Source organism: Actinia tenebrosa, unplaced genomic scaffold (genome assembly GCF_029948245.1).
Source record: "Actinia tenebrosa isolate PJP-AT-01 unplaced genomic scaffold, QUT_ActTen_1.0 PGA_scaffold0__85_contigs__length_37466705, whole genome shotgun sequence".
Lineage (NCBI taxonomy): Eukaryota > Metazoa > Cnidaria > Anthozoa > Actiniaria > Actiniidae > Actinia > Actinia tenebrosa.
This window is the reverse complement of record NW_028292569.1, coordinates 9022858-9034903: the sequence shown is the minus strand read 5'-3', so window position 1 is coordinate 9034903 and position 12046 is coordinate 9022858. Positions and strand designations below refer to the sequence as shown.

Below are 12046 nucleotides of genomic sequence, written 5' to 3'. Positions count from 1 at the left end.
AAATTTCGGCTTAAATCATCCATGAATTTCCCTGGCCTTGTCATGTAAAAAGTAGGAATTATATATCTATTAATTATTGATTTTTCTCTATTATGCAAACACGAAGCCTGTTATAAATCGAGATTTTTCCTTTAGTACCTGTTTTTTTCATTTGTGTTTTAATTTATTATCTTTTTTGCTAGCATGCTTTACATTTTTACATTTAAATCATGCGCTTTCTTTTCCTTAATTTCAAGTAGCCATTCATCCTGTAACACGACAGCGCTTCTGCTGAGGTTCTTTTTGTACCGAAGCATCAAAAAGTTCAGACATCCTTTTATACGGCTTTTATCTAGTATATTCTTACCTTTAGAATCATGTTCTTGTCAAAAAGACCTTGTGACATCCTATCTGAGCCGTGATAAACACCTCTTCTTTTAATCTTTCATAAACTTCTCCTATGATAAGATGCTTCTTATTGCACCTGCACTATTAGTTATAATTTATCTTAGTTTTGGTGTGGGTTTTTTTATCTTGTAGTCATAATTCTATAGTTTTTTATACACATATCTTCATATCTTATATATTAGAGGGCCACAGGTTTGTTAGCATATTGCTATTTAGTGCTACCCTCAGTAAATAAAGAGTTTACTTACCTGCAGGTGTTATGAACCTTGTATACTCGACTTGCTTAGGGAATTCGAAGACACAGGGTAAAAACTGAACTTATTACAGTTATTTTCCTCCTTTCTCGACCTTAGATCTCTTTTAGATTTTTTTTTTTTTACTCCTTAGTTCGTAATGTTAATGGCTGGCTGAGTAAAAGGCAGATGGACGTCTAAGGAAATATGATAATTTGAGTTGAAATTCTCTTTGCCCCCACAAAATATTATATTATCCGAGGAGAAACACGATTATTAAGCGTTATTTCGCTTTATTGAACGCCAGATATTGTCAAATATACTATGTTCTCAAGAAAAAGATGGATTCATTTCACACGGTATTAACGAATTGTATTGTATGATGCTTTGATATTAACTTCTGCAGCTGGATCGGGTCGCATGGTTAATGAGTATGGATTAATCGGCTGTGACATCAATGAATCCTTAATTACTATTAACTATTTTGTGCCGTTCAACACGTTGTTGCGTTAATTGATTTGGAAGCGATAAAAGTAAGTAACTGCTATTGGAAACTACATAAAATTTAAAAAACAGAGGTCCAAAACAGGTCAGGAATTCAATCTGAACAGAGGACTAGAGTAGTCAAGAATGGCTATTCATTGCATAAGCTATTTACATCACCGAGTCTTTAGGTTAGGTTTGCATTTGTTGACAGCATAATGTCCATGCCTTTTTTTCAGTTTGCAGTTCAGTGCGAATCGTTTTTTTCTGATTTAATAATTGCAGGGCCCCGATAATTGACATCCTGGTGATGTTCTGCGATATACTCAAAACGAGATATCAGCTGCACTGGGCATTTTTAAACAAGACCAAAGCACCTCAGACCACTTGTTCTCCGCATGGATGCCTCCTGCGGATTTAATGCCGCTAAAACGAACAGTCCAAATAGAAATAGACCTTTTTGCTTTAACACTATTTCTGAAAATTGTGCAACATAAAACAACAAGTGAAAACAAATATTGTACAGAATGTGTTTTACATTTTAGTAATAGCGTGCACATAAAATTTGCCTTAATACTATTCTTTTGTTATACCGTGCTTCAATTGTTTCGCTTGCGTTAAGGCCTTTGTACTACTAGACCTTCAACATGCTTGAATCAATAAGTAAAGCTTAAGAAAAAACAAAAATCTCAATTATATTTCAAGTTGACGCTAAAGGGAGGACGGGTATTCATCGATGTCATCCATTGTTCGACTCGTGAATGGGGCTAAAGCCGCCATTTTGAAAACAATGTAAATAACACGAGTGCATTATGGTATGATAATCGTGGATTCAAGATATCAGAGGTTAGTTTACCTCTGGACTACTAACTTAATCGAGCTTTGAACTGACCGGATTCAGAAAAATGACTTTGTACTCAACCAAACGGTTTTTCTTTCTTTGTACCTTCGTAATAATGATTGTTCTAATCATTTTGATCTGTGCGATTGACAAGCAGCAGTGGTTGAATTTGATGGGGAACCGACATTCTTCACAAGTAAGTTGCTCCAATTCTAATCAAACCGAAGCCTTTTTACATCCAAACACATCGGTTATAATGGATTTAGAACTTGATAACAGAGTAAGGTGTTTTTACTACTCGAGTCAGCAAAGCAGAGATTAGATTTTATGAGTTACGATAATATAAATGTCGAAATAGGACAACTTTAGTTTTGTCTCAAAAATATACTTAGAAGAAAAACTGTGCTAATTATATATGATGATATTTATTGATATATCCATCCTGAGTTAATGATTTGATATAACCGTATAACATAACATTTGACTTAACCTGAGAAGATGAATTTCGTTGTAGCTAGTAATCAGTTCCTGTTGTCATTTGACCTCAAAGCGAAACAGCTTTGATCGTCCTTGGAGCCAAGGTGAACGAAACTAGTCAACCTACCTGTCCTTGTCAATACCCTATAACAGTGAAATTACCAATATTTCGTTAAGGACAAAGAATATTTTTGATCGATCGATTTATCTCAAAAATCCTATTAGAAAATCTAGTAGCTTTACCATAAATAGATTTCACGCCATTTTGGACCCCCCAGTATGATTCAGACAAACAAAGCTGAAGGTCCACATTCTCTCTCATATGTGAAATTAGTACTCCACTCGCTATTTTCTTAACATTTTATGTTTTCCCCCAACAAAGAATCGCGGCTCTGAATCAACACTGAATCACTCCAAAAGTCTGGGGGGAAAAGCCTTACAGAAGATAGTTAATTCTCCATAACAGGCAACCATGTTTGGCTAGTTACAACGCCGTTCGAGTATTGTTTTGGTGACGCTACAAAAAATAAAATACTAATAGATTGTAAAAGATTTTGGTATCAAAATTAGCCTCGATTCTCTTCGTTGCACATAGTAAGACTAGGGAATTATTTAATTGTCAAGCAACCCCCATATCACTATAGATCTTATGAGCCTTTGCAAACAGGTCTAGGATGTGAAGTGAAACTGAGAAGCCATTATCTCCACTGGTATGTCAATTTGGAAACTGCCGTTACTGTTGATCAAAGTTCGATAGTATAGCTTATTTTATTTCTAGAATAAAAAACTGGGCAAGTATTAATGCGTCACTGAACGATATCGCCAAACATGAGAAGCATAGCTTTGTTTCTAGACTCGTTCCTCATGGCTTACTTAATATAAATCCTAATCAAACCGCCCTTAGGCGAACTCGTGGATACTAGTTGAACTTTTCAGAGATTGGGCTCCCTGTGTCCTTATGCTTGTTGACATTTGAAGGTTTCAAAGTATTTCGCTCGATTTCATATTTTAAATGCTCAATTTAGCTGGTAAAATGATTAGTCGTCCTTCTATTTTCCTTTTAACACCTACTTTGTTTACTTCTTTGCTATTTTGTTGAGTTTGGAAACGAATTCTGTGATGAATTGGAAAAACGTTGCGTTATGAGTTACTACTTATCTTGACCTTCAAGGGTCATCACGCCGGCTTACAATCGATTTCGGATTCACATGAAACACTTTAATTACACTGTGAACTTAGCAAATATTTAATAGAAATTCGTTTAGAAATACTTTTTTTTTTTTGACTTCATTCAAGTCTGTAAATTACAAATTATTTATTGGAGCGAATTCTCGTTAGTCTCGAGCGACATCTATTGAGTAGATTTGTATCTTCGCAGTTAGATACAAGAACATTGCTTCAGCTGTTTGTAATGTCCGACGATCAATCTACTTCTAATTCAGAACGGCTTATTTGGATGACAAAACTAGCCGAACTTTCTTCAAGACTCCATGACTCTCGTTTGGAAATCTAATGAAAAGTTCTTTTTTCGATGCATACGGCTCTACCTACGAGTCTTCTGAGGGGATCTAAATATGTTGACGATTGTACATAAGCGTTTCTGTTTACTTTATCTCATCAGCAAAAAAAGGTTTGACTCATTGGAATTTTAGTTTTAGGAGAGAGTCATTACGTGGCATAGCTAAGGAATGGCTTGTCTCTTCTTTATGCAATAGAAAACAGTTTGTATCGATAGGGACTTCAAAGTCAGAATATCTTACAGTCAAATACGGTGTCCCACAGGGGTCAGTCCTTGGTCCTCTTTTGTTTCTTTTACATATTAATGACTTCAAGAACTGCTGCTCTTACTTTGACTTAGTTCATATTTTTGCAGATGACACAAATCTTTTTGTACCAATAATAGCCTACTTCAACTTGAAAAAGATATAAATGCCAACCTACCATATATTTCTAAACGGTTATAGGCAAATAAACTCTCACTCAATATTGATAAAACAAGCTACATAATTTTCCATCGTTGCCAAAAGAGTATTAAGCACACTACCAAGCTGTTTATTGATCAAAAACAGGTAAAACAAGTAAAGTGTATCAGATATCTAGGTGTATTTATATACTCCCATCTTTCTTGGAAAAATCATATTCAACATATTGTCATGAAAATTAAGCGTAGTATACTATGCAAAATTCGCCATTATACATCCATAACCATACTCAAGCAACTATATTATACTTTAAGATATAGAAATATAGATAAGTTATAGTGCTTGGGAACGAGGTTATTGCGGGCGAAATCCCTTGGAATTAAATTCGGAAAAATTAATTTCCGACCTCGCTGGGAAACTTTAATTTATCCCCACCTGACTTATGCTGTTATAACATGGGGAAACACCTATCCATCTAGTCTCACACCTCTTATTACACTTCAAAAGAAAGCCCTAAGAATAATAACCTTTTCTGACTTCAGAGCTACCTCAAGCTCACTTTTTCAATCTCTGGGAATACTATAAATATATTTAGGCACTGCCTAAAAGCGGAGCTCCCGATACGCAAGTCACAGGGAGCCCAATTTGAATGAATGTGGAAGATAAAATTAAAATCGGAAAAAAAATTTTCAATTTTTTTATTCAATTTTAAGATAATGTCTCCCATAATGAGGAAGACATGCACTGAAAACGAATCAAAACGCACTACATCGTTTTCTTTGCACGAGAATACTCTCCCGATACCACTTATATGAATTTTGTACATAACTCACCACCAACCCCCCCAGGGGCTAGTTTTTTTCTTGGAAGATTCTTCGACAAAGTTTTCCATGGCCGACATTTTTAAAGCTTTGAATTCCTGGTTAATTTTACTTATAAAACGAAAGATAACTACAAATAATCCAATACAATATCAGGTTTAGTGAAATTTACCTCGGATGTCTTTCATTGAAATCGAAATTTTGGAGATTTCCAAACTTTTATGCGGGGCAAATCAAGACTATGAAACAGACTTGAAAACTGGTTTAAAAAAAGGGTGAGCAAAATGCATAAGCTTAAATTATCCACATCAAAAGTTTTAAGTTTTTACAAGAACCGTATTTTCATTCATAAAAGTCTTAACTATTTTTCGAGAAGCTTGAAAACATAAGCTTACTAGATTTTGAAAATTCAATTCTACCAGTTTTCATCTTGTTAACAACAAAAGTTTTTGAAAAACTAATGAGTTTACATTCATTTATACTTGACAAGAACAACTGAGGCAAAATAGAAAATAACGCAAAATGCAATGCAAATACAAAATAAAATTTTCTTTGTCAGTAAATTGGCATTTGGAAATGTTTTTGAATATTTTCTTAGCTTTTGAAAGTGAAAGACAAGGTACCGCTCTTTATACAATACCACATCTCACAACAACACAAATTTAAGCTCAAGTTGAATATTTCGTGTAACTTTAAAGCTCATTCAATATTTAGATAAATTATCTGTAGAAAGATATAAAATTATTGAATGAAATTCAAAATGAAAGTACTCTTACCATAATAACAAAACAGGTACACTTTTTTCGCACGTTTGTCATTCTAGTTCGTTGCTCGTTTGCCGGTAATTTTAGGAATGTTATTTAGCTTTAAACTTTGTCAAAAATCTCTTGGATTTGTTTAATTGTGGGATTCAAACAGTGCTTTTTCAAATGATTATTTTATATCATGTATGAACTACGAATAGTCTTACCATAAAAACAAAACAAGTCCTTTTTTCGCTCGTTCGTCATGCTAGTTTATTGCTCGTTTTCCGGTAATGTTGTAGCTATGTTATCTACACTAAATAAGACAAAATAGAAAATGTCCTAACCTCTATCTTCACACTTTTTTTCCATGGTTTCTTCAATAATTTTTTGTTTTGTTTTTACAATATTTACAAAAAAATGATAGTTAAAAAGCTCGTTAAAAAAAGTCGTCATTTTCCAAGTGACGTGTGATTTGAAAGCTCGGCCAATCAGAAACGCGATGTACACCTGGCGGGCGACACTTTTAGCGTTACGCACAGGGTTCCCATGCGATGACCACAAAAACTTAGTTGCATAGTTTACCACATATTTTATACCTATGGTGCTCCGCTCGCGCGGGCCTTCGGCCCGCGCGGGAGCTCCGCTAAAACTCAATGATATAATCTATTTGAACAATTGTATATTTACGTATGATTTTCACTCAAACACTCTGCCATCAGTTACCCATAAGTAAAATACATACCTACAAAACACGATTAGCTTCAAAAGATTCTTTCTACATTTCCAAAATAAGAACTAATTTTGGTAAATTTAATATCCGTTACGTCGGTGCCATTACTTGGAACAAGATCAAAGATGAATTAAAAAGAGCTAAACGTTCAGGTTTTAAAAAACGTATAATAGTTCAAATTTTAAAAACTCACTAGTTACTCTGATGCACTACTCTTCGCCCATGGTTTCTTTTTCTTTTTCCTTTATTGCTTTTCTTTTTCTTTTTCTTTTTCTTCATTTTTCTACTCCAATCCAATTACATTTGTCTTTGGATTTTCCTATTTCTATACTTATTCTTGTAACAATTATCAAATAACAGTACCAAATGACCAATTTGCTACCTAACTTGATTAGCATTGCTACCAATTGATATTTTGGGTAGCAAGTGGTTCCTCAAATGTTTTATTATAATTCTCAAAATTGTACCAATTAATCTGCAAATCAGAGGGCACAAATAAAGTTCTGTTCTGTTCTGTTCTCTTCTCTTCTCTTCTATTCCTCACATCCTAAACCTGTCTACAAAGGCTCATAACACCTATACATATGGGAGCCGAATAAAAAAGAGGGGTCCCCGACTTTGTTATAGAGCTATAAGAGATTTAAAATGTTTTCCCGATATTTTACTTATCAAATCATTGGAATTACGTCATCAAAATGAGTGATCTAGAGCGCGCGATCTAAATTTATGCGTAGAAAGGATGCGCGCGAACGATGCCCATGAACGTCCTTAAGTCCTTGCCACTATTGGAAAAGTCGAAAGGTTTTTACCCCTCCCAAATCAGAAATGAAAATAAGTAAAATCTCCTCCTTTTGAATAAAAACTAATTATCATATTCCTTGATTCATTTTCTTAGCCGCAAGTCCAGAAAACGAGTGAACGTCATACATACACAAAGCAACCGTTGCATCAGGAAGACAAAGAACCAATGAATTACAATATTTCAAAGGTTTGTAAGAGTTCAGTTTTTTTAGGGCCAGTACTTTTGTTGGGTTCCCTGTGGTTCAGGGGCAGCCAGCTTTAGCTTTGTTTAATATGCTAATGACTCTAAGATATTATATTTTCGGAAAAAATAACCTGTTCTACAAGTTGTGTTGAATTTTTTTTACCAAACCAAATTACAACTGCTATTTTTTGATCGACATTTCAGTTTTATTTAGCCATTGAAAGCTTAGTTTAATCACGACAATTCGTAAATCGATAGACCTCTTTAGGGACTGTGCAATAATTATCGGGAGGGGGGTTCTAAATTGAAATCTAAACCCCTCTGTGCTAAACGTAAAATAACTTCTCACCCCTCCCCCTTTTGAAATGAAATAACTATCAACCCCCTTCCCCCCTCCCCATACATCATACTATAAAACGACAGTGCAATTATTGTGAGACGTAAAAATGAGGCCATTGAAATACTACAAAAGTGTGAACAAATAAAAACAAAGATAACTGATCATGATGATAGCTTGTTTTCTAAAAGAAGTGGGAAACTCCAAACTTGACTGAGTTGTCATCATAAATTCAACTCAGTAACACTGCACTTTATTACTACTGGTATTGAAAGAAACATTAGAGATTTGTTGGATAACATGGATAAAGCAATGGAAAAGTACTATGCTACCTATATGATTGGATCGAAACAGAAGTCATCAGTTTCACGGAAGAAAAAAGAAAATAAGAAAAAAGCTAAAAAACGCAAATCCTCGGCAACAGAACATACTTTAGGAAGAAAAGGGCATGTGTTATATTTAATTCCTTAGGAGGAAATCCTTCAGCAAATGAATACAGCCCTGAGCAAGATATATGGCACCCGACAACTTGATAATATTGAAGAGGACACTCTACTAATATTTACATCTCAAACTGACAAATCCTGCCTGAGGGATCTCCTTTCTTCAAAATGTTTTGTTGGGGAAGCCAAGGAGCTTGTTCAGAACTTCTGTTTTTATCCTTGACATAGCACTAAATATCATGAGCATAAAGCTAGGAGAATTATTACAAAGCAAAACAAAAAATACATGAACATAGTCAGTTGTCTTATATACAGTCAATCGATGTGGCATAACTTTACCACAGTACAGTATAAGAAATTAAAGTCGTGACTGTTTTTTGTACTGTTTTTATTACAAAGGATACTCAGTTTATAAATTATATTTCAACACATATGGTTTTGAGGTTGCACCTGTGACAAGTTGTGTTCTTTATACAGTAAAAAATATAACAATGAATGTTTATTTTAAATAGTACGTTTCTATGCATCTTTTCAATTTTATAGTGAACAAAATCCCAAATTGACTCCCCACCTCTCCATATTTAAGCAATTAGCTTCTAACCCCCCTACCCTACACTCCAATTTAACTTTTGACCCCCCCTTAATCTTAGAACCCCCCCCCCTTCCCGATAATTATTGCACAGTCCCTTAGCTTGAGCGTAAATTTTTCCAGAAATTTCAGACCACGTGTCATTCTCTTGAGAATAAGACTACTAAGGTGCTAATGTGCCCTTCGGAGACAGCTGGGAAAAGTATTGGAATAGACAGGAATCGGCTACACTATGACGAGGCAATAATAGAAAATCTCTATATTTATTCTATCATTTTCAAATCGAAAAAGAAAACATTGAATTCACGAACGATTCCGTGTCTGACACCTGGTGCAAGGAATTAGCTTTAGATATGGTTTGGGGGTCGGCTGGTCTCTCCCCTGATGTCTTCAGACTAGAATATTTTCCTGCGTAATCCGTACACCCAAGGGCAGATCTGCCTTAATTGACGTCATGTGCAAAGTCCATACGACGCCTCAGCTCTGCGGACGTCTCGGTGGCAAGGCACAGTGGAATTAATATATTTGATTTTTTCGCTTCGATTCAAATCAATATCGTATCAAGATAAGAATTAGATATTTTTCCAGAATTGCCATGGCTTGGCTTCAAACCCTTACATTTTGTGATGTGGTGAAAACGAAAAATGAAAAACATGAAAACACCCCCAACCCCCCCCCCTCCAAACACATACACACACACGAACAAAACCACAAAAGAGGTGCTAATTGACAAATTTACAAATGTTTGTAACTGGGGGTATACGCTATACCCCCAGACATACCAACGTCTCTTGTAAATTTGTCAATTAAGTTAAGTTAACTTAAGTTTTCTCGCCCGACATAACACCTGACATAATGAATATTTGTAGGGTTACTAAAGTAAATGTGCTTTTTCCAGTGCTGATATTGGTTTTTCACTCAGTTTATTTCTAACTCATTCGAATTTGCGGCCGCCATTTTGGCAAAGGGTCTATTAGGTGTACGTGTAATTATTTTGAGTTTTTTTATTATTTCCAGGTTGGTGTTCCATGTCAAACTCCTCCATTCATGGTTAATCTGAGCGTGCCCCATCCTCCAGCTTTTTCTTATGCAAACAGCACACACTTGTCCAGTAACCTCACCATGGTAACGGGATATATCAATCTCGGTAAATTTAAAAAAGGAGAGGCAGATTTATTTTATACCAATGACATGTACAAGGGATGGATGCGAAGGCTGGCAAAAATACGCAACTTTATGGTGATATTTGTGGAGGAAAACATAACCGATGCGATATTCAGGGAAGCGAGATCTTATCTTCCTTCTAGCTTCACAAAAATAATACATATCAAAAGAAATGACCTTTGGGGATTCAAATTAGAAAATTCTATAAAAAATATTTACGATGCTCCATGCTACCCCAAGTTCCACCCAAACACAGTTATGGCTTCGTATTCCTGTGTTATGCAGAGCAAATATGACATGATGGGAATGGCGGTGCAGAAAAATTACTTCCAAACTAAATATTTTAGTTGGGTTGATATTGGATGCTTTAGAGACCAACCGGAAAACGGCCCACCGTTCTCGCTTGGTCTTCCAAAAAAATTCAATGAAGAAAGAGTAGCGTATACCGAGGTATACTCAAGGCGAACCAACGTGAATTGCCAAGACATTGTCTTCAACAACTTAGTGTGGGTAGGGGGACCGTATTTTGTCGGTAGAGGTGACGTCATGCTTGCATGGGTGACGCAATACCAGTCTTACGTGTACAATATGTTACATTCTGGATTGATGAGTACGGACCAACAGGTGATATACTGTATGTTTAATGCAAGGCCACAACCTTCTAGTGTTAATATACAAGTGTACAAGGCACAGAAGGAGTACCACGACTGGTTTACACTGGGATATCTCAGTAAGAGGAACATGTCATAGCTTAACATGTCACGTAATAGTCTTCCGCCATCTTTGTTATAGACTCCAAATGCAAATATCATTAATAGACCACTTGCATGTGACGTCAAAGCAGCTCAATCTGCAGGACAAAAATAAACGAATTTCAATCTCCTGAGAATTGGAAACCTATTGTGATGTCCTCCAAATTGAACTGCATCTCGACATGCTGCAAGGGATCATGCTGCAATGGCTTTTCCCAAGATAACACCGGTTTGGATACATATCTCACGCTTGTTATGACGTAAATTTTAAATGGATGATTAAACAATAATACTAATTAGGAAATATATATACAAACACATATTTTAACAGTTTACTTTAGTTTATCATATATTACTCTTAATGTTCACTAGCACAGTTTATAGTCTTTATAGTTATAGGTATATCAAGAATTGATGGGTTGTTGCAAGCATTCCCACGAGAGTTAAAAGACAAAAGCATGGCGGCCATTGTGGTGCCTTTAACAATGGATGCTGATAAATCTTTTGTTAAATGCCGCCAACGCTCCCAAAGAGACTGCGATGACATAAACGAAGAATAGCGTTATCATTTACTTATATCATAATAGTCCCCTTCACACCTCCCTGCGCCTTCTTGAAAGGTAGGTGCGCGTTTTTTCATCAAAGCGAGACAAACAGTGAGCTCGCAATGATAGAGATGTAACTAATTGTCCAAGTTGTTAAAAAATGGTCCCTATCATTACAAACCGTCTTGCTTCGATGCAAAGACACGGCTACCTTTCAAGATGGCGCAGGGACTTATGAATGGGACTATTAGAAAATATGATTGATGGTGGCTGTTGACTCGAAAGTTTATACTATTTCAACAGCCACACACACATATAATATCTTTGACTATATATTTATCAGTATATATATATATATATAACCTGTTTTATGAAAAGGTAACCCCCCACCCCCCTAACATGAGCTTGGTTAGGTGGTCAGGATTTCACACTAGAATGCTTTCCAAGTGAAAGTTCAATTCCTGTTTTGGCGCCTTGTGCACACCCCTAGCTCCGCCCCACCTTCCCTCCCCCCCCCCCCCTCCCCCCTCCACCCTTGGTACCAAAATGTCAGCCATCTATATAGCACTAATGGGTCTCTTACCTTAATAA

At 35.8% G+C, this 12046-nt stretch overlaps 1 protein-coding gene across 2 annotated transcripts; it reads left to right on the top strand.

Annotated features, from left to right (window-relative positions):
* The first annotated feature begins 1043 nt into the window (after positions 1-1043).
* Positions 1044-11226, top strand: LOC116303612 (uncharacterized). Of its 2 annotated transcripts, none has more exons than XM_089029136.1 (4): positions 1044-1153; positions 1389-2140; positions 7536-7628; positions 10012-11226. In XM_089029136.1, exons 2-4 carry the CDS (start codon positions 2009-2011, stop codon positions 10906-10908), a joined length of 1122 nt encoding a protein of 373 aa, XP_088885262.1. In that variant the 5' UTR covers positions 1044-1153; positions 1389-2008; the 3' UTR covers positions 10909-11226. The 2 variants fall into 2 exon arrangements, with proteins under 2 accessions (XP_088885262.1, XP_088885268.1); XM_089029142.1 differs by lacking the exon at positions 1044-1153 and adding an exon at positions 1154-1294.
* The last annotated feature ends 820 nt before the right edge of the window (positions 11227-12046 follow it).

Coding starts and splice junctions, on each gene's coding strand:
- LOC116303612 (XM_089029136.1), top strand. CDS start 2,009: ATGACTTTGTACTCAACCAAACGGTTTTTCTTTCTTTGTACCTTCGTA. Junction 2,141..7,535: donor GGAACCGACATTCTTCACAA/GTAAGTTGCTCC, acceptor TCATTTTCTTAG/CCGCAAGTCCAGAAAACGAG. Junction 7,629..10,011: donor TGAATTACAATATTTCAAAG/GTTTGTAAGAGT, acceptor TATTATTTCCAG/GTTGGTGTTCCATGTCAAAC.